Source organism: Colobus angolensis, unplaced genomic scaffold (genome assembly GCF_000951035.1).
Source record: "Colobus angolensis palliatus isolate OR3802 unplaced genomic scaffold, Cang.pa_1.0 Scaffold183, whole genome shotgun sequence".
Lineage (NCBI taxonomy): Eukaryota > Metazoa > Chordata > Mammalia > Primates > Cercopithecidae > Colobus > Colobus angolensis.
The window spans coordinates 3040005-3067448 of record NW_012114966.1 but is presented as its reverse complement, the minus strand read 5'-3'; the positions used below and the strand labels follow the sequence as shown (position 1 = coordinate 3067448).

General features: G+C 36.7%; 1 protein-coding gene across 3 annotated transcripts in view; it reads left to right on the top strand.

The window, feature by feature from the left end:
- NR3C1 (nuclear receptor subfamily 3, group C, member 1 (glucocorticoid receptor)) overlaps positions 1 to 27444 on the top strand; it is a 150816-nt gene that overhangs the window by 29733 nt on the left and 93639 nt on the right. For 2 of the 3 annotated variants that reach the window (XM_011939752.1, XM_011939753.1), the window contains one exon: positions 2370 to 3566. In XM_011939752.1, the coding sequence (XP_011795142.1) occupies positions 2383 to 3566 (1184 nt within the window). In that variant the 5' untranslated portion in view covers positions 2370 to 2382. Of the gene's footprint in view, positions 16 to 2369; positions 3567 to 27444 lie in introns of all 3 variants that reach the window. The other variant, XM_011939754.1, reaches the window with a different exon arrangement.

The window sequence follows — 27444 nt, the reverse complement described above, 5'->3', positions numbered from 1 at the left end:
GCTCCTCTGTCAGAGGTAAGAAGCGAGGCGGGGAGGGGGCCGGGGCGCGCTCACTCCGACGAGGTGCCGCCGGGACCGGAGACGACTCGGGGGCCGCCGCGGGAGCCTACAAACTTTTATTAGCCTCGGGGAGTGGGGGTGGGGGGCTGGCGAGGGCCGGGCGACGGTGACGAAAGGGCAGCGCGCGGGTGACAGCGCTGGCTTCTTCCTCTCCCTCCGCCGGCGTCCCCTGCCCAGGCCGAGGGGGAGGAACCTGAGCTCGGACGGCGAGCGGAGCGTTGTCGAACCGCCGGTGGTTTCGAGCCTCTCATTCCCCGACGGGAACCCTGGCCTCTTTTCTCCCCCCGAATGTCCCCTTTTCCTCCAAGGGGCCGCCCGACACCCGTTTTCCTGGTGAACGCTAAAGCGCGTCTGAATTCTACCCCCTCGAATATTTGCACTCCACCCCGGCGCGCCCGAGCGCGAGCCCGGGCTCTGGGGAGGCCCCGTTGCGCCTGGCTCGGGGAGGGCGTGCAGGGCGCGTGAGAGTACACACGCGGGGGGCTGACAGCTTGCAACTTGGAGACTCCGGCAGGGGCTGGCGTTATCTGGTGGAAGTGGGTGTGTCGGAGAGAGAACTCAACAGGTCTGGACATATTTCTCTTTTAACCTCGCACTTTTTTTTTTCCCCCCCCGCCCCACAAGGGCTTGCTCTTTAGCGTTTGTTGTCAATTCGCGCCTGAGGTTTCTAAGTGGCCCCTTTTAGAAAAAGACTCCCTGTAACCGTAATAGTTTTTTGTTGCGATTTTTGAGAAGTGCTAGTGTGACGTTTGGGGTTGCAGATTTGATAATTGCAACCTTGTAATACCGCTTAAGACCCTCTGGCATGGTTCATTAGGGCCGATTAATGTGGCTGGGTTATTTGCAACTTAAACTGGGGGATAATGTCGCTTGAGGGAGCGTTTTCATTTTAGGAAGTATTGTTTTGGTTTCGGGTTTGAAGGCAGCTGTCAGAAAACGGTATGGAAATTCATTGGGCTCCATTTGATACCTCGTGTTTAGAGATCGTTATCACCTCAGATAAACAGGGCAGAGGGTGGGGAGATAAGCAGTTTACCCTCAAGATTTGTAGTGGCAAGTCCGCACCCCTCTCTCTACCTTCATATTCACTTTTCAGTGAGGGCCAGTGACATTTATGTTGCCTAACGTCATCGTGTAGGAAAAGTTTGCTTTTATTGGGCGGGATTTGACTATACTGTCCCAAATGTGCTTCTCAGTCTTAGTCCATCTCTTAAAACACCCTGACTAACGATATCCTAACAGTCTTATTCTCTTGAGAATAGGCTGAGAATTGGGATAGGTGAAGGTTTGATAGGTGAAGGCAGAGAAAATTATTTTGAACATTTTACTGGATACCGTTGTACCTGAATTTATATGAACGTGATTTTACGATTCCATGTTTTTCCATTTTTCGGTACTTCGATATTTGTTTGGAAAGGAAAGAACTTGGAGATGTAATAGCATTTCATATTGAGGATCTCAAGCAATGTAAACAAGTGTAGCTTAATCTACATGGTTTTGTGAGTTATGATAAGGGTCAACTATATTTAAGTTATTTAACAATGTAGTGAGAGAGAAGCTACTACACCTTGTCTTCTGCTCTTTAAAATCTAAATTTTAGTTGACCTATATAATGTGTATCTCATTTCATATATTCAAGATTTGGAGGTAGGCACATCCAGTCAGAAGTATGGGTTAAAAAGCCTTTTCCCAGCCTGTCGGAAGATAAGCAGATCAGCATCGTTTATTTTTCAAAGAAAATGTGCATGGTTCACCAGTTGGTTGTACTTAAAGGTTTGGATGTGTGAGTAGCTGGTAGGAGGGGAATTTGGAAGTAATTAGGGATTGAGAATTCTAGCATAGTATTTATCAAATGTTATATGTATTGGTTCTCAGAAAAGCAAACAGCTTTGATTGAAAAGAGGTAGGAATTTTAATGATCACACTTCCTTTTTTTTTGAAATTAAATACTTTGACATCAACTTGAACCTTTAGAATAATCAGATGTAATGAATTATAATGTTTGTGATTAACAAAGCTACACGTTCAGTGAGTGGCAGGATGAATAGCCAAGCTTCGTTCGATACAATTTTGCCCTCAGCTGTGCAAATGGGCTGCATTGTACTTTTAAATGTGGCACGCTGAATGGGAGCAGGAGACATGGCTTTTTATTGTGAAAGATAGAAATTACTCTTTTGGTAACAAAGAATTTGATTCGGAGTTAACTAAAAGGTTCATTTAACAAGCTATCTCTTACTAATCAGATCAGGAAGATAATGTGACTTTAGAGTTTATGATGTTTTCCCCCGTTTTTGTTTTTTGTTTTGTAGTTGATATTCACTGATGGACTCCAAAGAATCATTAACTCCTAGTAGAGAAGAAAACCCCAGCAGTGTGCTTGCTCAGGAGAGGGGAAATGTGATGGACTTCTATAAAACCCTAAGGGGAGGAGCTACTGTGAAGGTTTCTGCATCTTCACCCTCACTGGCTGTCGCTTCTCAGTCCGACTCGAAGCAGCGAAGACTTTTGGTTGATTTTCCAAAAGGCTCAGTAAGCAATGCGCAGCAGCCAGATCTCTCCAAAGCAGTTTCACTCTCAATGGGACTGTATATGGGAGAGACAGAAACAAAAGTGATGGGAAATGACCTGGGATTCCCACAGCAGGGCCAAATCAGCCTTTCCTCGGGGGAAACAGACTTAAAGCTTTTGGAAGAAAGCATTGCAAACCTCAATAGGTCGACCAGTGTTCCAGAGAACCCCAAGAGTTCAGCATCCACTGCTGTGTCTGCTGCAGCCACAAAGAAGGAGTTTCCAAAAACTCACTCTGATATATCTTCAGAACAGCAAAATTTGAAGGGCCATACTGGCACCAACGGCGGCAATGTGAAATTGTATACCGCAGACCAAAGCACCTTTGACATTTTACAGGATTTGGAGTTTTCTTCTGGGTCCCCAGGTAAAGAGAGGAATGAGAGTCCTTGGAGATCAGACCTGTTGATAGATGAAAACTGTTTGCTTTCTCCTCTGGCGGGAGAAGACGATTCATTCCTTTTGGAAGGAAATTCGAATGAGGACTGCAAGCCTCTCATTTTACCGGACACTAAACCCAAAATTAAGGATAATGGAGATCTGGTTTTGTCAAGCCCCAATAATGCAACACTGCCCCAAGTGAAAACAGAAAAAGAAGATTTCATCGAACTCTGCACCCCTGGGGTAATTAAGCAAGAGAAACTGGGCACAGTTTACTGTCAGGCAAGCTTTCCTGGAGCAAATATAATTGGTAATAAAATGTCTGCCATTTCTGTTCATGGTGTGAGTACCTCTGGAGGACAGATGTACCACTATGACATGAATACAGCATCCCTTTCTCAACAGCAGGATCAGAAGCCTATTTTTAATGTCATTCCACCAATTCCCGTTGGTTCTGAAAATTGGAATAGGTGCCAAGGTTCTGGAGATGACAACTTGACTTCCTTGGGGACTCTGAACTTCCCTGGTCGAACAGTTTTTTCTAATGGCTATTCAAGGTAAGATCAGTGTTTTTCTGTTTCTTAAGAATGGTACATTTAAGATAGATTAATAGATGTAAATCTTCATTGATTTGTATGTGTTCTCTGAAGATTCGTGTGCTTTTTTATATGAATAGGTTTAAGTGGCCTTTTGAAAGTAGAAAGGGTAGACAACCTAAGTAACATCTGTACGTCACCATTTCAGTTTTTTTCCTTAAATACTGGTATTCAGTATCCCATTGGCCAATGGTGAGGATTTTATTTAACATTTTAAAAATAATATTGCTCATTAACAGATAAGGAAAAATTATATAAATTCAGGAGAGTATAATGTCTCAATACCATATTTTGTTGTGCATGTTCATTCAGCTGTTTTAGAATATGTTCTTATATTACAATAAATGATACCCTTACTTACATAGTCAAAAGTTGTGCTGCCTTATTTGTAAATTTGTTAAGTGTTAGCTTGAGATTAACGGGTTAAAAGCAGAAGTACCAACAAAGAGCCCTGTTCTTCAAACTGAATCTTCTGTTAAAGGATTTGAGTTTTGAAATTGCTAAAGCAATGCAGTGAACAGTGTACCAGATCATAGTATTAGACACAGGTCTTGCTCACAGGGTTCTTGCCCTAAAGTAGACAAGTTATGTCTGCCGATCAATCTCTTTAATAGAGGAATTGGTGCCAACATGGTGCAAAACAAAATTTTACTTTCAGATGTTCCTGTTCTCAAGTAGATAACTGATGGCCAAAATTGTTAAGCTTCAATTTTCAGCTATCATTTGATTTTTCTCTTTTTTTTACACTCATTTATAAGCATACTGATATTTCTGTCTGACTCAAAAAGGTCAGAAAATGGAATTATCAGAAAAAAGTTCTAAAGGTAGACATATGTGTTGGTAGGGGTTAATTTCTCTACCCTGTAACCTCATTCCCAATTCAGATAAATGGTAGGTTTTATATCCATTTTAGGTGTGACGGAAAATATAAAAATGTGGATTGTAGTGACACAAGATTGATTAATCAGCAGTTTTTTTAAAAAAAGAAGACATAGTAGTTAGAATGATTTATTTGTATGTAATCATTGAAGTTTTTTCTGAAATGTTAATGATATTCATCGTTCCCATTAACTTGTTATTCAGATTTTTAAAAATACTTTTTCTATGAAAGCTATCCCTAACCCTGAGAATCTCTTTCTTTCCTCTTCACCTAGGAAGTTCTTGTTAGGAAAATAATTTAGACTTATATTTAGGGTATGTTCTGTTCTTCTAAAAGGCTTAGGTGTCAAAAAAAAAACAACAACAACAAAAAACAAAAACAAAAAAAAACCCCTTGGTTCTTACGATTAATGCGAACTACTTCCTAATCTATTGTTTAAGTAATTATCTTTTATTTAGAAGAACACTACTTCAACCTGAGTTAAAGGTTTAAAATGTTTTCAGTAAGGAGATTTAAGATGTTTCTTACTGCATAAACTGTTGTGTTTTAAATGCTAAAAGACATGCTGTGTTTTAAAATTTTCAATTGCAAATTTTTGGCAATAGAATTCACATACTTGGTTTTCTTAAAAGAGTTAAGTATAGTTGATTTGACTAAGCTATCTGTAGGAAACTCTTAAATTGATTTATAAAACGTAATTATACAAAGAAAAATAAAACATCTTAGAAAACTCTTGGGGATTAGTAATGGATTTTGTCCTGATAATCATCATGCATGGTTTTCATTTTCGTTACTATAAAGAAAAGACATGGGACAAAACTTACTTTCCATTTGCTGTGAACTTTTAAACCCTATAAAATCTGGGGTATAGAGTATAAGTAGGTGAACATAGTTACTCTTAAATCACTGAAGGTGATTTTAATGCTTTAACTTTTATAGTACTTTATGACATAAAGCATCTTCATGTATTTTTAATTTGGGCCCCATAACCTTATGGAGGTAGTAGGCAAGGCAGTGATGATGCTGCTCTTTAGAAGTTCTTTAATATCGAATGAAATGATTATTTTTATGCCAGTCTGTGATTGGGAAATATAATCAGTAGTCTGTGTCCTAACAAGAAGGTATAATACTTTATACAGGGTATTTTGTTAATATTTGAAGATTTTATACCTTATGGCATTAACTTAGCACTGGGAACTATGATTACCCAAAACAAAGCTTCATCCAAATAAACTGAAACAGTGTTTCTTTTAAACCATCATTGAATTAGTCTATTGTTTCCAAACAACAGCCCTGATATAGCTAAAATTAGTTGCTTTCTCTTCTCTATATGTTACATGACTCTAGCCAAACATTTACTATGACCAGTGGCCCTGAGTGGTCAGCAAATAATCAACACATTGACACCACAACTTGATTGAATACTGACCTTCTGACTTTACGTAGAAAAATATTAAATGCCACTAATAACTTGAATTCCTTTTAAATTAAAAAAAATTATAAATTGCAATTTGACTTTTTAAAATGCCACCTAAAATTGTTTTTATCAGAATGCTTCAAAAAAAAAAAAATCCTCACTTTATTCTCTGGGGGTGGGAAGAGGCAATTCCTTCCTTCCACCACAACATTGAATTATCACATAAAATTGTAAAATTATGAATATTATGATTGAGTTTAGTAAAGCATTTTCTTTTGAAGTTCATTTATAGTAAAAGAAGATAAACCTTATTGATTCTCAAAATCTGTTCTGTAAATAAAACAAACGAGCCATTCTAACTTAATATGCTTTTAAAAATACTGAAATTCAGTACGTTTAGCATAAACTTACTGATGAAGGCACATTTCTGCATTATTTGATTTTCAGCCTTGTTTTATTTAAGCATTAATGGCAGAGGTAGAGAAAAGAAATGGTTTTAGGTGGTATTAGAGTTTTTACTGGGATTATGTTGAAATTTTAGTGTTAAAAAATTGTTCGTATCCTGAACGGAGGGATTATTGGAGAGAATGAATGGTGTTGGATGAACTTGTAAATTCAGTCTTCGGCAGAGTGTAGGGCTCTGATGATTGACACTTAATGAAGCTACTAAAATTTATGTAGATTTTAATGTCTCAATCACATCTGTATCTAATTTCATAAAAGTAATGAAATTGAAGACCTATACAGATCCAGAATGAGTGAAGCAAATTCTGCTAACATCATGTTGAATGCTTTCTCAGAAAAAGAGGAAATATAAAGAGAAGAGATTTCTTTTGAGTATGATTTACCCCCTCCCCCATGGATACTTGCTTTACTTCCTACCTTTTTTTCTTTTCCTTCTAAAGATTCTGGCAATGGGTGTTTCAGTGTTTTTTAAGCTTAATATTTCTGGCATTCATTTATGTAAAGTGATTTCTGAATGTTAAAGGAGATTTCCTTTTAAATATTTATTTTTAGCTTTATGATGAGAATCTTATTTTTTAAATCTATACCTTGTGACTATATGATTAGTAAAAGAAAAGCTTTTAAAACACACTGTGTATTCAGGTGTGTCATTTTAGTGTGGAATGACTAATACAGAAATATATGACTAGCATGTGGTCAGATTTTATTGAAAATACTTGTGGTGTTTCTATGGCTGTTCCTCTTATATTTTTATAATTGGTAACATAATTCATATGCTATTTTGGTTTTGTCTATTTGTGTTACATATATTTTAGTCTGACCACTTTTGCTGTTTATTTAATGTTTATACATTTTATGAAAGAATTATTCTGAAATATACCTTGCGTAAATGTAGGTTAAATGCAAATTGTATTAATAGTGAAATGAATATGTGGGTAGAGATCACTTTAGGGGCCTTTTGAGATTTAGTGAAGGAAAGATTGGATCAAAAGGGTTTACTTCAATGTGACTGCCTAATGTGAAAGTCAGAACATCTGCATTAATTGGTTAGTTACATAAATCTTAGTCCACTCTGGCCTACAGGTGATTGAAACAGACCAGGAAATCTTAATTTACATTAAGTTTAGACTAGGTCTGAGGCATAGTTCTTAAAGCACATTCTTTTTTACTTTAATGATTATACCTAATTTTAATTAGCAGTGAGTTCTCATTATGTGCTACTACTTATGTGGGCAAATTAAATAAGCAAAATAGATTTGTGCTGAATCGCATTTACCCTTCTGAGGACATCCTGGTAATATTTTCAGCAAGAGTAATTGTGTAATGCAGTATTTACAGGTATTTGCCAGATTAATGGGCACTTGTTTTCATATTTCTGAGTTATGAAAAATACACATTGGTGATTCCTATTGCATAAAGAGTTTTCGAGAAATATTTTGTTGCATTAAGCTATAACTACAAAAAAAATCAATGATTTATTGACCTTTACAGAGAATTTTTAAAAGCCCATGCTCTCCTTATTTCTGCAGCTTCAGGGAGCCAATTGCTCTTATTTTCTTCTGGCATATTCTGTTAATACTTGGGTTTTGTATTTTTCAAATAAATAAAATATTCCTATTAGAAATTAAAAAAGAAAAGATCTACTAAGCGTTCCCTTCCGCTTTGGATTATGTGTGATCATTTCTGTGCTAAACTAGATTAGGGTGTGACTTGTGATGGTGATTTTTGTTCATTTTACATATTAAGAAAGAAATAGAATTTTATCGCAATTCAAAATTAGTTGGAGACAGTGGTTTTAACCCCCAAACACCTAATTTTGACAGGTTGCTTTCTTTATTCCTCAGTACCGTTGTAAATGTCTCTAAATACAGAATTTCCAGTGGAGTTCATGAATTAATTAGTAATGGAAGGTGAAGAGGGAGGAGCAACAGAGATGTGCAGTGCTATGGATAAGTTTAGGAATATCAAGATCAGTTCTGAAAACTAACAGTTTGGATCAACTGTCATGAATTAGAGGTTTAAGAAGAGAAAAATTTAGGGCTATATTTAGGCACAAGGAAATGCATTAATCAGGATTACAATTTAGCTTGTTTTATTTGAGGTAGAAATCTAAAACTAATCATGGCTATATAATACTAATTGTTGAATTATGTTGTTGTTTCTTACTTTGCTTTATTACCGAAAAAGGATAAAATGCACATTTTACTTTCTTTTAGATTATTTTAGGTAAGATTAAGTTCATATTTGTCCCATTTTTATTTAAGCTGCTGTTTAATAAATGAAAATCTAATGACTTGAATGTAGTCGACCTGATGTCTTAATGTTGATATAATCATTTCATATTTCATAGTGCCCTTTTACAGCCATTGTCAACTGACTGGAGAGCAACCTTTTTCTTTGGTAATATATTTCTATGGGTTATGTATTTTTTCTGCTGGAATATTGAGAAAATTAATTTTTCATAATACTTATGTAGAATAAATTATGGGGTTCTGTAAGTGCTAGACAGTCACTTAAACTATATTGCAATACATTCCTTAAATTCAATATTTTGAATGAAAATGTGTTATCCCCTAATTTTATCCCTGGGATAATTTAAATATTAATTACATCCCAATAGAGCTGCATGCTTAAACATACTTTTTCAGAGTAACCCAAGTATTAATTTTGAGTGCTTCAAAATATTTTTTCTTTTTAGCATAGTTTCAACAAGATTAATAGTGTTTATAATGCAGCAAGTTCAGTGAAGGTAGCTGTTGTTTTAGAATTTGTTTTTCATTCACACTATAGGGCACCAAAAATATATATAAGGGGAAAAAAGGTTTAATGATATGATTAGTTGTAAATGTTTACACATTATCTTACCTTGAATTTTTATTTTTGTAAAAAAAAATTTGAGAGTTCAGTAAGCATGCAGTGTTTAAGATACACAGTTTGTTGCAAAAAGTGTTAACTTACTATTTCTTTTTACAATAAAATTAGCCTTTATTCTAGTTGATTTCATAATTGTCCATAATATTTAGCCATGGCTATTATGAAAGTATATTTGATAGCCAAATTTTGAAAGCTATTGTGAAATGATACAATTCGGTACATGATTTATTATTTCATACTGCTTGGGGCAGTGCTGTGACTTATGACCTTATGATTGTCACATGCTGAACACTAAAGCTCTACCAGTTTGTTATGGACACTTTTACTTTGTTATTGTTTTAATGTTTTCTTTTGTAATTACTGAGGATAAGAGCTTCCTTAATTTTAAGACTATTTAAATTTCAGATTTTCCTTTTTTATTTTTTTAACCCTTAAGTCCCTTCCAAAGAATTTGATTTAGTTATTCAGTAGTAGAAACAGAAGAAAAATACTCAACTAAAAGTCCAAAGACCTAGTTTCTAATGCTAAGGGAGACAGTCTGTTTCCTCGAACTAGGTACTTTGGAGTCAAAAATACTTTCTTTACAACTGTGAATTGTTTTCAAAACACGTGTGTGTGTGTTTCTAAAATTCCAAAATCCTTTTAACGCATCGATTTGATGAGGGAAGTAATTAGGGTAGGGAATGGTATAACAAAGTTAGTTCTTTGACATTTTCTTTATAGATTATCAAGTGTAAGACAAATAGATGTGAATACAGATTTGGGGTTTTTATAAGATAAGGATTTAAAATAATTTAGTTGGTGATACATAAAAAATAAACTATTGCTGTTATTAGCACCCGAGAGGTGGGGCGCTTGGGTTCTCAGAGCTTGTTTTCTATCTTAGGTACAGTTATTTTAGATTAGAACTTAAAAGAACTTGAGAGCTCCCCTAATCCTACCCCCTAATTTTTTCGAATGAGAAATTGAGATCCATAGAAAGTGTTGAGGTAAAGATCACAGAACACTTAATTAGCGGTGTTGCCAGTTTGAATATCTCAATTCTTAGTTATCTAAGTTGCCCGGTAGGCTTCTTTAATTATCTGGGTCTCTTCTAGACATTTGAAACAAATAGTCGATTGACATAATACAGACTAGCCACATACTTTGTAAGAGTTACTTTTGACTCATTTAGATTTTTAAAATATACATTGTCTATATTCTTCCCTATACATTTTGTTAACCTATTTTTCCCTAATAATGATTAAGCACCAATTATGTGATAGCACTATGCTAAGCACTTTGCATGCATTCATTTCATTTAAATCTCAACTCTGTGAAAGTTTTTATTCTAGTTACCGTATTGTCTTGATTCTGTCAATATCCATGTAGCACAGAAGGCAGCAGTTATTTACCTTAATTTTACAAATGTGAAAACTAGAGGCATTTTAAGAGAAAAAGAGAAAAGAATAGCCAGGAAACCTTAATACTTACCTGAACGGAAATACTTAATATTGGGTATGTTAGTTCCTCATGTATCTTTAATAATTTTTGTCAACAGCGAATCTTTAAATAAAATATAAGGGATCAGACCCTTACTCTCCTGCATATATTTGTAAAGTCACTTACTACTTTTTGTCACAGTTTCAGTATCTTTAAAATACGGTGTTTTTACCTGACAGGATTTGTGCATGTATGTTTACTTTGAAAATTAAAAAGCATTATAAAAATGCAAGGTGGAATTTTTAAAGCTCTGCCAAGTTCACTTAGCTTAAACCAGTATGACTCTCATTGGCTAAAGTACATTATGACATCTGTGACTGTGGTGTAGGTATTTCCTATAATCAAGAATCTTTTAGGGTCTGCTACATGCAATCCTGGAAGGGTCATGAATTGCAGTTTCATGAAGACTACTGTATTTTAAAGCCTTCAAATGCCAAGGTAGTATCTTTACAATGATTTTTTTTTTTCAGTTTTATTTTTTTGAAAGTGCCTTCAATGAAGTGTTCAGTGGATTTTGTTGAGGGATATGAAGTATGCCATCTAAATAATAGCCATAGTGATAACTCCACCCACATTGTTATATTTTTATTAATAAATGCTAGAATATTCTCTTTCTGGTATTTCCTGTTCTGATGTTTTTGTGTAATCAAGTATGCAAAGATTCTTTGTCATTAGAAACCTTAATTTACCTGAAAATGGGAATGAAGTAAGATTTAAAATTTTTTTACATTTATTACATTTATTGAAGCTGTCTGAAAAAGCTCTTGAGTATGTTGAATACCAAAATTTATCCTAACTACATAAATTTGGGAGGATTGTGAAACTTGACTGCACTTACTTTTTTTTTTTTCTTTATTGATCAAGTGGTTGAAAAAAACTTCAGTTAAACAAATTTAATGTATTAAACTGAAGTTATAAAAGCAGAGGCAAGCATAGAATTATTAAACGGCAGTTTAAATTGGTAAACATACCGATGTAGAACCTAACTGTGTATGCAGCTTTCTTAGATGGAAACTTAAAAAAAAATTTAATTAGAACATTATATGAAATTTGTCATCTGGAATTCAGCTGGGTTTATTAAGGATAAAGTGTATAAAATAGATTGATTTTTTTTTCTTTAAACAGAAAACCCAAAATAAATATTCTAAATTTCCACCTTGGGAGGCTATGTATATTGCTCCTCTTTGAAACTGCCTTCAGAACCACCTTGTAAGCCATAAAAGAAAATTGGACTCATTGCACTATAGTAACACCTAACTGTTCTTGCTCAAAGAAAATGTATTTATTCCTAAGCCTTATTTGTGTGACTTCAAATCATTTGAGTATTTCCAGATATTTAGAAATTTAATACTTTCTTGAATGATAACATTTATTTTCTTTGAGGGTATTTTAAAAAGCCCACATAGATAATTCTATAGAAAATGTTTAATTCTGTTTTGGATATGCCTGGAATAAGTGAATAGCTTGCCAGGGTGACTATTCTGAAACGGATGATGCTTAGTGGTTAAGTTCTGATTTGTGTTTTCTTTTATTAAGGAACTTGATGCTAACAGTTTATATATTCCCCCTTCTTGGCATAGTAAAGAAGTAATAGAGACTACTCATCTCTACGCCTGATTTTTAAAATGAGTATTTATTTTATGTTTAAGTAAGGTAGGTCTGCTTTTGACTTGGACTTGAAGGGAACTTGGCAATAGCATATATAATGTAAATATAATGTGAATTCCTACAACAGTCTCCCAAACAGTTTAATTTCCCATTCATACACATTTCCCTTAGTGTATCAGGCAGTTAAGTATCTGACTATCAGTATAGCAAGAGCAACTCAAGTATACTAAAATTATTTATGCTTATAAAATAGTTTGAGTTATAGCTACAATATAAAATTCATATATTTTTGACTTTTATTCCTCACAACCTGAGAAAAACCTCTGCGATTACTGATAGTACTTTTAAAAACTAAATGAATTTTGTTACTACTATTTTCTAAATTTAGTCATGTTTACTGTTCAAAAAATGCTAGACTAAAATGGATCCTAATCTTTGAAATGATGAAGACACGTGTAGTGGTGTCAAAAATAGGATATTCATTTTGTAACCATTCTGTTAGTGCTGAAGTTCTTAGAATTTCTTTGTGACAGCAGCCTGCTTAAGAACTTTAAGTTTTTTGGGGATGAAGAGCCATTCTAGCATGGCAGGTAATGTTTTACTGCTAACAGATTTTTCTCTACACTGCTTTATTAGCCTAATTTTCTATTAGGTAGCAAATGCTTCTCATCACTAAACACGTATCATGGGCTGGTGTTAGTGCAGTCTGTAGATGGGCACTGCATTTTTAATCAAATGTTTTTGAAGGAAAGAAAAATAGGTGTAGTAATTTCTAACTCAGTATTTTAGGGATGAGTGACCTTTTAATTGATAATGACATTTAACAGAGCTGTACAGTGTTTTGGGCATATGGAGATGAAGAAGATGAAAATCCCCAGCAGCATGGAGAGCACTCTGACGATACTCATCCCTGCCTACTCCTCCCTCAATTTGCTTTTTGAAATGTGAGCTTGAAGGATCTCAAGCTCCTTCCTGGGAAGACATAACTGAAATTTCATAGAGGAAACTGCATGGATGAATGGGAAACAAGATTTGATTCAACTATTTGGAATAAGAAAAGGGGCAACAAGGAGTATGAAACAAAAGAAAGAAAAGATGGAAAGAATTAGTTGACTAGATGAGGACTGAGTAGATAGGAATGAGCCAACAGGAGACTTCAGCAACTAATGGTTGAAAGTATTATGTGCATGCATATTGTCATCAAATATTACATGATACAAGACAAGGAGAATACATGACTTTCACCATAACCTCAGTTTGTGTACCCTAGGTGCAAGATATTTTTTTCTTCTAGTCACTTAAGAATATCCTTACTCTCTAGGAGAAATAATCCTCTTTCTGGGCTCCCCAGTGTATAAGCTCAAATCTGAGGAAGTTTTAACTGAAATGTTCTTTCTCCAGGTACCCACATAGTTTACTCTCTCACTTAAATGTCAGCTCTGTAAAAGAGATCTCTGACTGCTCTATCTGAAATAGTAGCATCTTTCACATAGTCTTTCCATCTTCTTAACATCATCTATCTAATTGTGTCTTATCTGCTCACCTGCTACAATGTATGCTCCGTGAGATCAGTGATACTGTCTGCCTTGCTTACTTCTGTATGCCACCATCTAGAATAGTGTCTAGCCTATAGTAAGACCTCTACAAATACATGTTGAATACCTAAATAAACAAAATTTGACATGTACATCAAAAAGATGTATAGGAATGGATTATATTTCTAATCTTTCCCAAGTAAGAAAAGTGTCAGTGGATACTGAATGAGAGAGATGATAGCCCGGGTTATCTTCCCCAGATAGAAATAAGCCTTAAGACTGACAGGTGTATTTGAATACAGAGAGAAGTGTACATAAAGATGTATTTTCAATTGTTGTTAGTCTCTAAATTTGCTTTAAGACTTTGAAATGGATTGCTTTTCATAATTTCTTAGAATAACTCTGGTCTGTTTACCATTGAAAAATTAGACAAGCCAATGTTTGTAAATGAAAGGTTAGAGGGTGTTTTCGTTTGGTTGGTTGGTAAAAGCTTGCTCAATGCAGTAACTTATAGTAAATTGTCAGTATAGGAACTTTTGTAGCAGAAGCTTTATGCTTTTCACTTTTATAAGAATTGAGATTGTTTAAGCAGATGAGTCTAATGTATGTTTGTACTGACTTACCTAGAAGGTGAGGCAAGAAATTGGTTTCCTCATTTTTCAAATAAGTGTGCATGTAATCACTGAGTAAGAGAGGAGGGGTGTCTTATTTTTGCCTGAATTTTCAAAATATCTTTTTTCAGCTTATTTATATTTTAGATTTGATTTATTCTATTTATAGTATATAACAGTCAAAAGGTTGGTAGGATAAGTTCATCTCTTCCACTAAGAGTTATGGTAGAGTTCAACCTAATATGGTTGAACAGTCAGAAAAGACAAAATGACAGTCAGAAAAGAGAAAATGCATGGTAAGAAGGTGTTAGCTCTATAGCAAGAAAATCAGATGAGGTCATTTAAGAATGAACTGCTCTAATGTTGAGGAAAAAAGAGGGGAGGGACAAGGACAGGGCTCTGGAAGGCAACCAAAGAGAACAGCCACAAAAGATAATGAATAGCTGAAGAATTAGGAGACAACAATCTTAATATGTGGCAGGGAGAGGGTAGTTGTCACATCAACTAGCATAGAAGAGACAGAATAGAATAACATAAATTTATGAGTGATTATTGTTGTTGAAACCAATCCTTCAAACATGAACATTCTCAAAAATCAAAGCCAGATAAATTAGGGAAATCTTAAATGGCGCAATATTACTAGTAATTCATTTATAATTTTTTAAAAAAAGGAACCTTAAATTTGAAATTTAGATGTAATTAAAGCAGATAATAAGAAACATACTTCTGAGACACAAAGACCCTGAGGTTTAGTTAAGAGTAAGGTACAAAGGCTGGAAGCCAGAAGGGAATTAAGTTTCTGTTCCCTGAGAAGTCAACACAACAGGAAAAAACTGGCCACACCCTAATTCAAACTCTTACCACTCTTATCAGTAGTCTCCTAATTCTCTAGTTTTCCCCTCTCCCTTTTTAATTCATTCTGCAGTCTACTGCCAGATTAATCTTCCTAGAACACCACTTTCAGTGTTATTCCCCTGATCAAAAAGTGTCTGTGGTTTTGTTGCTCATAGCATAGTGGTTCTCCATCTTTGTACCACAACCCACATGCCAGCTGATAGATGGTGGGTAGCCGCAGGAACTGTCCATAACCTTTGGAGGATTTGGCTTATACATAGTCTTTTATCCAAGAAAGCATATCTGAGTGTAAGTGAGCATCATAGGGATAGTCTTTGAATCGACTCTTTTTAAAATTTATTCTTCTTTTTGTAAATGCCCCTTCAGAATTTACAGAAATAATGTATTTATTCCGTCAGTAAAATACCCCAAAATGTTAATAAACTTATTTCCATCACCTCTCCTTTCCTATTTCTTCCTGCACATCTCCCCTTATTCTCCACATTTCTTTGTAATTATATAAGCATAAACAGAGACATACATGATACTTTCTGGGTTGCTTGCCTTTAAATAAAATAATGGGATTATCTTATACCCTTTTGTCTGCAGCTTGCTTTTCTCACCTAACAAGTACACCTTGGACATCCTTCCAGGTCAACAGATGCGGATCCCATTCTTTTAAATAGTTATACGATATTCTATTCAGGTGGTGTCATGATTTTTGCCACTACAAACAAGTTTCTAATAAACACCCTTTTCTATGTATTCTTTACAAATAGCAACTTTTTTCCTAAGCATAGATGATATGGTTTGGCTCTGTGTCCCCACCCAAATCTCATCTCAAATTGTAATCCCCACATATCAGGGGAGGGGCCTGGTGAAAGGTGAGTGAATCATGGAAGCAGACTTCTCCTTTACTCTTCTCATGATAGTGAGTTCTCATGAGATCTGGTTGCTTGAAAATGTGTGGCACTTCCCTCTTCACTCACTGTCTCTCCTACCGTGCCATGTGAAAACATGCTTTCTTTGCCTTCCACTGTGAGTGTAAGTTTCCTGAGGCCTCACAGTCATGCTTCCTGTTAATCCTGTGGAACTATGAGTCAGTTGAACCTCTTTTCTTTATAAGTTACCCAGTCTCAGGTAGTTCTTTATAGCACTGTGAAAATGGATTAGTACAGAAAATTGGTACCAGGACAGTGGGGCATTGCTATCAAGATACCTGAAAATGTGGAAGCAACTTTGTAACTGGGTAATGGGCAGAGGTTGCAATGCTTTGGAGGACTCAGAAGAAGACAGGAAGATGAGGGAAAGTTTGGAACTTCGTAGAGACATGTTGAATGGTTTTGACCAAAATGATGATCATGATATGGACAATAAAGTCCAGGCTAAGGTGATTTCAGGTGGAGATGAGGCACTTACTGGAAACTGGAGCAAAGGTCACTTTTGCTTTGCTTTGGCAAATAGACTGACAGCATTTTGCCCCTGCCCTAGAGATCGGTGGAACTTTGAACTTGAGAGAGATGATTTAGAGTATCTGGCAGAAGCAATTTCTAAGTAGCAAAGCATTCAAGATGTGGCCTGGCTGCTCTTAACAACATACAGTCATATGTGTTCACAAAGAGATGGTCTGAAGTTGGAACTTACGTTTAAAAGGGAAGCAGAGCATAAAGGTTTGGAAAATTTGCAGCCCAACCTTGTGGTAGGAAAGAAAAGCCTATTTTTCTGGGGAGCAATTCAAGCCAGCTACAGAAATATGCATAGGTAAAGAGGAGCCTAATGTTAATAGCCAGTACAATAGGGAAAATGTCTTCAGGGCATGTCAGAGACCTTCATGACAGCCCTTCCTATCACAGGTCTGGAGGTGTTGGAGGAAAAAATGATTTCGTGGGCCAGGCCCAGGGTTGCGTTGCTCTCTGCAGCGTCAGGACATGGTGACCTGCATCCCAGCTGCTCCAGCTCCAGCTGTGGCTAAAAGGGGCCAGGAGATATCTTGGGCTGTTGCTTCAGAGGGGGTAAGCCTCAAGCCTTGCCAGCCTTCTTGTGGTGTTGGGCCTGCGGGTGTGCAGAAGGCAAGAGTTGAGGCTTGAAAGCCTCTGCCTAGATTTCAGGATGTGTGGAAATGCCTGGATGTCCAGGAAGAAGTCTGCTGCAGGGGCAGAGCCCTCATGGAGCTCCTCTGCTAGGGCAGTGCAGAGGAGATATATGGGGTTAGAGCCCCCACATAGAGACCCCACTGGGGCACTGCCTAGTGGAGCTGTGAGAAGAGGGATACCATTCTCCAGGCTCCATAATTGTAGATCCACTGACAGCTTTCACCATGTGCCTGGAAAAGCTGCAGGCATTCGATGCTAGCCTGTGAAAGCAGCCGCAGGGGCTTGAACCCAGCAGAGCCACGGGGCGGAGCTGTCCAAGGCCTTGGGAGCCCACCCCTTGTGTCAGTGTGGCTTGGATGTGAGACGTGGAGTCAAAGGAGATCATTTCGGATTTTTAAGATTTAATGACTGCCCTCAGGTTTTTGGACATGCATGGGGCCTGTAGCCTCTTTGTTTTAACCAATTTCTCTCATTTGGAATGGGGGCATTTACCCAATGCATGTGCCCCAGTTTTTTCTTGGAAGTAACTAGTTTTTTATTTTACAGTCTCATAAGCAGAATGGACTTGCCTTGACACAATGAGACTTTGTACTTGGACTTCTGAGTTAGTGCTGGAAGGAGTTAAGACTTTGGAGGACTATTGGGAATGCAAGATTGTGTTTTGAAATGTGAGAACATGAGATTTAGGAGGGGCCAGAGGCAGAATAATATGGCTTGGCTCTGTGTCTCCATCCAAATTTCAATCACTTGTAATCCCCACATATTGAGGGAGAGGCCTAGTGTGAGGTGATTGAATCACAAGGGTAGACTTCCTCTTGTTCTCATGATAGTGAGTTCTCATGCGATCTGGTTGTTTGAAAGTGTGTGGCACTTCCCCCTTCTGTCTCTGTCTCCTGCTCTGCCATGTAAACATGTGCTTGCTTCTCCTTCACCTTCCACCATGATTCTGAGTTTCCTGAGGCCTCTCAGTCATGCTTCCTGTGACGCCTGTGGAACTGTAAGTCAGTTAAACCTCTGTTCTTCATAAATTACCCAGACACAGGTAGTTCTTTATTGCAGTGTGAAAACGGATTAATACAATAGATTTCCCCAAAGTTGGGTTCCTGAGTCAGGGGTATGTGTATTTAAAATTTTAACAGATATTTCCAAATTACTTTTTTCAAGGATTATAGCAAGTCACAGTTCCCCCTGGCAGTGTTTACACTTTTCTTTACAATAAAAATAATATAAATCATTATTACTAACAGATTTCTTGCCATGAGTTCTAAAATTGATCACAACCTATCAGTGTGCCATATAACATAGCTGAAGACTGTTGCAGTCTGGAATTCAAGCTCCTTCTCTGTGCTTTTAACAATATGTAATGTTCAAGACCAATTTAATGCTACTTACTTTGTATGCTTTCCTTTATGGAGTCCAGACCATAGCCCCTCTCCCTCATCTGATGGTGTCCTCTGGCAGCCACAGACCACACAGTTCTTTCTACCTAAATTCATCATTAGCACATAGTAGGTACCCAATAAATGTTTATTGAATTAAAACTGCTTATATATTTCTAATTTATCTCCAAGTAAATCCAGTCTCCTTAAGGACAAGGAATGCTTTCACTATACCACCTAGCAGTTAAGGTACTCAATTTAGGTAGGGCTGTTTGAACAAAGAACCACAGAGGAAGCAAATAGCATGGCCTTGCCTTTAATACATATATTTTACTTCTCTTAGGGAAAACTGGAACGGTAAAAATCTAGTAACAATATTAAGAACGGCACTTTTATTGAGCAGTTACTATATGTGAGAGACAGTTCAAACTGCAGAGGATACAACAGTGAACAAGGCTGAAGTTGTTTCTGCCTTTCTGGAGCTTATGGTTTAAGGGTGTTACATTCAAGACATTTGTAGGACACATTTTAAAAATGCCATCCAATTTCAGGCTCTTTCCAGCAGAAACTGTGGAATATTTTTCCATTCATTCAGCATTTACTTAGTGCCTACTCTGCCAGGAATTGAAGAGAAAGCCCAAAGACAGGCAGACCTTACCTGAGAGGTAGTGAACTGACCAGGATGACTGTGGGCAGTAGACTTGTTTCCCAAACTAGCCTCACCATTTCTGTATTTGCATATACAAGGAAAGGATTAGATATAGGGATTAGTGTCAGCATATACCCCAGGGACATTTGTTTTTAGTGAAAGGTGCCAGTCTTCATCCCTGTACCCAGTACACAAACCACTAAGGAGCATGCTCCTGTCACTGTCAAAGAATCGTAGAGTTCCAAATGGAGCTAGTTTTGATATCCGGGTCTCACTTCATGTGAGGAAACTAAGATCCAGTACTGCGGGTAAGAATTAGGACTCTTCAGATTCCCTGAGTATGAATCTGACTAACAACTGTGTGAACTTGACCAAATTCGTAACCCTATAAACTCTGTTTCCTCACTTTTAAAATGGGCGTTACACGTTACAAAATCATGTAAACTGCATAGCACAGTGTCTGGCACTTAAAAAGCACTCCTGAAGTTTTTAGTGATGTGGTTTAAGATTACGCAACTCCTTAATGCCAAAGGTTTTTACTTGAGAACTCTGTCCACTGTGCCATACCACACCCTATTCATAAGCCTTTTTCATTAATTGATCTCAAACTGGCTTCATTATGATCATAACTTTATTTCAGTTTATTTTTAAAATTTATTTTTAATTTTTATGGGTGTATAGTTAGGCATCTATATTTATGGGGTACAGGTCACGTTCTGATGCAGGCATGCTTTGTGGGGGTGAGATATGTCATTGTAGTTTTGATTTGCATTTCTGTGATGATTAAGGATGTTGAACATTTCTTCATATATCTGTTGGCCGTTTGTATGTCTTTTGAGAAATGTTTATTCAGATCTTTTGTCCATTTTTTTAGTTGGATTATTTGATGTTTTCCTATTAAGTTGTCTGAACTCTTTATATATTCTGGTTATCATTCCCTTCTCAGATGGGTAGCTTGCAAATATTTTCTTCCATTTTGTGGGTTGTCTCTTTATTGATTGTTTCCTTTGCTGTGCAGAAGCTTTTTAACTTGATGTGATCCCATTTGTCCATTTTTGCATTGGTTGTCTGTGCATTTGAGGTATTACTCAAGAAATCTTCGCCCATACCAATGTCCTGGAGAGCTTCCCCAGTGTTTTCTTTTAGTTTCCTAGTTTCAGGTCTTAGATTTAAGGCTTTAATCCACTTTGATTTGATTTTTATATGTGGTGAGAGATAGGGGTCTAGTTTCGTTTTGCCTATGGATATCCAGTTTTCCCAGCACCATTTATTGAAGAGACTGTCGTCCTTGGCACCTTTGCTGAAAATGAGTTCACTGTAGGTGTATGAATTTGTTTCTGGGTTCTCTTGTCTGTTCTATTGGTCTATGTATCTATTTTTATGCTAGTACTATGCTGTTTGGTTATTATAGTTTTGTTGTATAATTTGAAGTCAGATAATGTAATTCCTCCAGTTTTTTTTTTTTTTTTTTTTTACTCAGGATGGCTTTGGCTATTCTGGGGCTTTTGTGGTTCTATATAAATTCTAGGACTTTTTTTTCTACTTCTGTGAAGAATGTCATTGATATTTATTGATAAAGATTGCATTGAATCTGTAGATTGCTTTGAGTAGTATGGACATTTCAACAATATTGATTCTTCCAATCTGTGAGCATGGAATATCTTTCTATTTTTTTGTGTCCTCTTCAGTATCTTTCATCAGTGTTTTCTAGTTTTCATTGTAGAGATCTTTCACTTCTTTGGTTGAGTTTATTCCTAGGTGTTTTATTTTATCTGTAGCTGTTGTAAATAAGATTACTTTCTTTCTTTTTTAGATTGTTCTTTGCTGGCATCTAGAAATGCCACTGATTTTTTGTATGTTGATTTTGTGTCCTGCAACTGTATTGAATCTGTTTTAATAGTTTTTTGGTGGAGTCTTTACGTTTTTCTAATAAGATCACACAGTCTGCAAACAAGGATAATTTGACTTCTTCCATTCCAGTTTGGATTCCCTTTTTATCTTTCTCTTGTCTGATTACTCTGGGTAGGTCTTCCAGTACTATGCTGAGTAACAGTGGGCACCCTTGTCTTGTTGTAGATCTTAGAAGAAAGGCTTTCAGTTTTTCCCCATTCAGTATGATACTAGCTGTCAGTCTGTTGCATATGGCGTAACTTTCAAACTAATTGATTATAGTTAGGAAGTGGAGACTTTAACTTGTGGTACCATTATCAGATTTATATTTTGGCCATAAGCTTGAAGAGGAACTGAAAAATGCATATGTGATGCATGTGCTTCCTATCTGGCCCTCTTCCCTGACCCTCCTGCCCTGTAATCTACACAAGTTCCTCTCTCAGTCACTCATCAACTACTTGAACCTCTGAGGAACTTGGGGTTAAGGTAAATTAGAATAAAACTGTCTGAAGAAGAGCAAGCCTTTCATGCCTTGAGAAGTTCTTGGGGTTTTAGAAATAACGTCATTGCTTCTGTTCTCCAATTACTTTGACTTCTTCTTAAAAAGAATACTAATGTTTTGAAAGTCATAATACTAAGGTTCTACCTCTTCAAATGAGGACTTTTAAAAAATTGGTTTTTGTATGATTCAGTGTGAATTAAATCCCACAATGAAAAGGATTTTACTTTCTTAATGTAGATTTTCAAATACATAATTACTGATGTTTATAAGTAGATTTATTATACACACCGAAGCACCTTGCAAATTCTCGAATGGATCAGGTCTTATTTTTCAGCCTTACTTTGAAACTTTAAGTCAAATAATTAAGGATTTGTTAAACATTTCTCTTAATATCAAGCTTTCCCATGTTGGGGCCCTCTTTTATAAGCAATCTTTTGTTTTCTCTGCTTGCTCAAAGTAGCTATGTTTGTTGTATCTGTTAGTATTTGCTCTATAACAAACACACTGGGTGCCTTCACACTTAGATTTGGCAATTATCTCTCCTGTAAATGAGATATTACATAAGATAGGAAAAAGAACAGTATCATTCCGTATTAACAATTTAGAGCTGACTGCTTTTAAAATTTAATGGCTTTAAAATAACCGTTTATTTTTCCTCATGAGTCTATAAATCAGGTGGGCAGTTCTGCTGATCTGGCCAAGCTCAACTTATCTCAGCTGGGCACATTCAGTGTATCTGCTGTCAGCTAACTGGCTGGCTGTAGCAATGAATGGTGACAGCAGGCTGCCCTTAACTTTTTCACACAGTAGCATCAGAGTTACAAAAGAACCAGCAGAACCGTGCAAAACTCTTTAAGACCTAGGCTTGTAACAACTATATTTCTACCACATTCTATTGGTGAAAGCAAATCACAGGGCTAGTCTAGATTCAAGTGGGTGAAGGAGCTGTAAATTACACTGCAAAGGAGTGTGACTGTAGGGAGAGAGGTGTGTGTGTGTGTGTGTTTTATTTTTTGTTTTGTTTGTTTTTGTTGTTGTTTTGCAATTTGTCACAGTAGTTGTAGGAATAAGATGTATTTAAAATTCTGATCCTTCCGTGATATCGAATTGTTCATGAACCTTGCCTGTGGTGGAAAGACAGAATCATTGTGACAGATGGATAAAAACTTGTAATTTAGAGACTAACAAAGGTTCAGATTCCAGTTCCATCACTTATTTCTGCAATCCCGCAGAAGTTAATCTTCCTGATAGGCACTCAGTAATGATTGATTCACCTGAACCTCAGATTCTTTATGTATTTTAAAGAAAGGGCTAGGTAAATGCAAAGCACTTATGTAACTGCTTTTATTATTGCAAACCTGGCTCCCACACTCCATTCAAGGTGTAAGACTCAGTATCTTCCTTGAATTAAAAAGGAAGAGAAAATGTGTTAGGGAAGGGAAGAGAAATATTTTACTAATTGTGGCCTCAGAATAAAGTGACCACTTACTGGGAGTATTTTCCTGTAAGAAAAGAATGGTTAAGAGATGCAAATTCAAAAGTCTCCTTGGGGTAGGATTCTCCGTGATTCATTTGGTGAGAGGTGTAACATTAGACACAGTCCCAATGTAGGTTTCTTTTTTAAAGAAGTGTGGTCCATCCTATACACACTGGGTACCTTAATACAAGATTTGGCAATTATCACTCCTTTAAATCAGGTTTTACATCAGATAGGAAGAAGAACAGTATCATTCCACATTAACAGTTGAAAGCTGACTGCTTTTAAAAAAGTAAAAGGGCCATATAGAAATAAAATCACATGAATTTCTTGTGTTAAACATAGTTGTCATATTCGGTGAGGACTAAACACCTAAATTCATCCCACTAGTAGTAATAGAAAAGATGAAACACACACACACACAGTACAACTAGATTAACTTATACAAAGGGCCAGATATCTCAGGATTCAGACAGTCAGAAATGTTGACTAGAGTTAATGCCTCTTTTAGGAGAGGTACCAGGTAAGTGTTCTCAAAGAACTGGAAACTGAGACCACCACTTCTGGCATTATCTATTTGTGAACACAAGTCTGTGAATTTTTCTGCGCCATAGCTACCTTTCATGTTTAATAATTATACATTCTTCTAAGAAAAGAAGGTAACATTTGGGTGTAATTTTTTATTAAGGATAAAATTTAGTGTAGACAATAAAGGCATTCGGCATAGAAGCCCTTAATTTTTTTTTGTTTTTAAGTTAAACTGCCAGCCAGCCTTTATGGATTGCAGTCTTTGCTTTTTTAATTGACATTTCCCAATTTCATTCATTTTGTATTACTTTTTTAAGAGACAGGGTCTCCCTCTGTCACCAGGCTGGAGTGCAGTGGGGCAAACATGGATCACTGCAGTCTTGAACTCCTGGGCTCAAGCCATCCTCCCACCACAGCCTCCCAAGTAGCTTGGACTACAGGTGTGCACCGCCATCCTTGACTTTTGTAGAAATGGGGGTAGTGCTCTGTTACCCAGACTGGTCTCACATTCCTGGCCTCAGGTGATACTCTGGTCTCAGCCTCCCAAAATGCTGGGATTACAAGTGTGAGCCATTGCACCTGGCCCCCAGTTTCAAAGACTGCTTTCAACCATAAATCAATGGAAATTCCCTCAGACATATTTGGGATCCAAGGATATTTTCCCAAATGATTAATGCTAATTCATGTCAATACATTTTTGCAAAACCTACAAAAATGGACTACCAAAGAAAGATTCTTAATTTGGGAAAAACAGTTACTTGGAAAGAAGAGAAACTTGAGAGGCAAGTCGAGTTGAGTGTTCAGAAATGGGAAGATCATAAAGAGATAGCCATAAAAATGTTTCTCCCTGTATAGGGGAGATAGGATATATCAATGATACATTGATAGGATGTATCAATGAAAGTCTTACTAAGGACCTTGTATCTTTTCAGTGCTGCACTACATGCTCATAGGGAGGAAAGATAAATCATGTGTTTTTCCTGACCTCAAAGGAGCCTATATCTGGCTAGAGAGACATGATGCAGACACATGAAATAATTAAGAAACAATTAACTGTAGCAGGTGCTGAAGAATATACCAGGAGGTCAGAGAATGGTAAAGCGAGTGTGGGCTAAGGAATAGCCCAGAGCATCGTCAGTGGTTCTTCCTTATGCAAATTCTTTACATTTCCTCTAGGTCAAGTATCATCCTGGCACCAGCAGATTCATAGGTAATGCCCTAAGGCTAGCCCGAGGCAAGTTGCAAAAGCCACCATATTGAGTCATGGCCTTTTTTTGGCGGGGGGGATGGCACCCCCTTCTTCTCTTCCAAATCAAGGAGTACAGTGCCCTCCTAAACGTGCTTTGTTTTAGTGGATTGTTAAAAAGAAGTGAATGAATTTATGCTTCCTTAGGGAAAGGTTACAGTGGAATCCTGAGAAGTAAGGGGTATTTCTATTTAACAAATGACATAACTTGAAGGAATGAAATCATAAGGATGGAATTTCAGGCATTAATAAAAAGCTGATGAGAGATACTTTGAGACAAAAGAGGCTCCCCAGTGTAACAGATCACAGCACCTACTTCACACACACAGGAAACCAGTCCTATCTGTCTCTCCCATAGAGCAATAGCTGCCTTGTTTTTCCTGCCTCCCCCTATCATTCATTCTAAATCTCCACTCCTCCACTGCACCTTATCCAAACCCTGATATTCTTAAGTCACAGATGGTGAATCAATCAAAATTAGCATTAAGAACTAGTGGTACATAACTACATCTGGAACGCAGTAAGAAAAATATGGATTTCTGTATGCTGTCTTTGCTCCCCACTCTTACCCCAATTTAAGAGTGACAGGATCAGAACCCAAGAATCTGAGTTTTTTTAAAAGTCCCTAAAAATTTTGGATGATCACCCACATTTAGAACCACTGCTCTAAGAAGGACAATAAATATGCCAATAAATTCTGTTGCTAAGGAGGTGATTATGTGAGTTGGAACCCTGATAACATGAGGAGAATCCCACAATAGCCAAATAATCCATGCCCTAGTTACATCATAATAAAGCCAAAAGCAGCAGGCCTACCTGACTTTCTCCAGAGGTCTGTCATGAGCCTAGAGAGAAGGAACATGGACATATAGAGATAGCTCTAGATGGAGAAGGTGTCATGGAAAGAATCATGTGTAAGAAGTAAAGAGGTGCTCTGAATGTCCTAGCCCTGCTTAGGTGTCTGTGTTCTCACTTGAGAATTTATCCACAGTTCTTTCCCATTCTAACAATCTTTGGTTCCAGCTGCATTTGTGAGACAGCAAAAAGCTATGGTCCAGCCTCCTTCCGCTGTATCATCTCATCCATTTGTTTCTCCCACTACCCTTGTGTGTTCAACACTTTTTTGTTGGTAGTTTCTCCCACTACTCTGGTGTGTCAAACACTACCCTTGTGTGTCAGAAACTTTTTTGGCTTCCTGTGATTATCCAAGGTGTATGCCAACTTTTTTTTTCTCCACATCTTTCAGCTTTCTGATGGGTAAAAAATTTCCTTACTTTGCTTTAGAATAATTCTCATTGGCATAAATCTAATTTCAGGGAGCCTCCCTTGAAAGCTAAATAACATTAATAATTTGTGAAAATATAACGTAGAGCGTTATGCCTATTAGCATGTTAGTTTAAATAGAAGTGGTTCGTGAAAATTTTTGAAATGCCAAACCCTGTCCTGTGTTTCATATTCTCCCAAATATTCATCCAGATACTATTCAGAATGTAACATGATTGTTTTAAAACAGGATTTTCCCCCAGTTTTTAAAAAAGGCACTTTATACATTAACCCTTATGTTCTTCTTTGATCAATTTTTCCTGTAGTTTAAACAGTTCTCAGGGAAGTAGATTTCTTACAGAAATTGTCAAGCGGCTCTGTGCTGTTAGCATGGGTACTAATCTTTTGATTACTTTTCATATTTTTAATACTTTCTGGAAGTTGACAACTTCTAAATAAAAGTGCATAATTTATATTAAAAATTTTGAATAACAATCTAATTTGTAAAATATATGTGAGCAGCATGTATGTGTGTGATGTGTGCACATACAAATTATGTCTCTTAAAAATGTATCAGTGGACATCTTTCCATGTCCAAACATATCTACCTCATTTTTTCTAATAGCCATGTGGGTATACCATAATATATTTAACTAGGCCCCTATTAAAATAATTTTGACTCTTTTGTAGCTATTATAGTGTTACAGTGTTGATCTGTGTATGTATCTTTGTATATGTGTACGTGTATTTTCCCCCTGGCTATTTCAGATTTTTCTTTAGTTTTAAATCTTAGAAAGAAAGGTTTTGAAATTGTCTTAAGCGTTTTCAGAAGCATTAAATCATAGCTTTTTTACATTTTTCTTTTAAAAGTTTTATGTCATCTCTATGACTAGCTTTCAGTAATTTGTTCTGCATAAAATTCCCGAAATCTTCCATTTAAAAATAGGTGGCATGACTAGACTTTCTCAGCTGAAAGACTGAGGTCCTGGGAAGGATTTTGGAGAAGCTGTTTTCAAATATAGCTGCTGACCTGATGTCCGCCTGGAGTCTGGCAAGGTGATGTGTTGAATCTAGTGTCTGCCTGCATGCCAGCATCCCTTTACTGA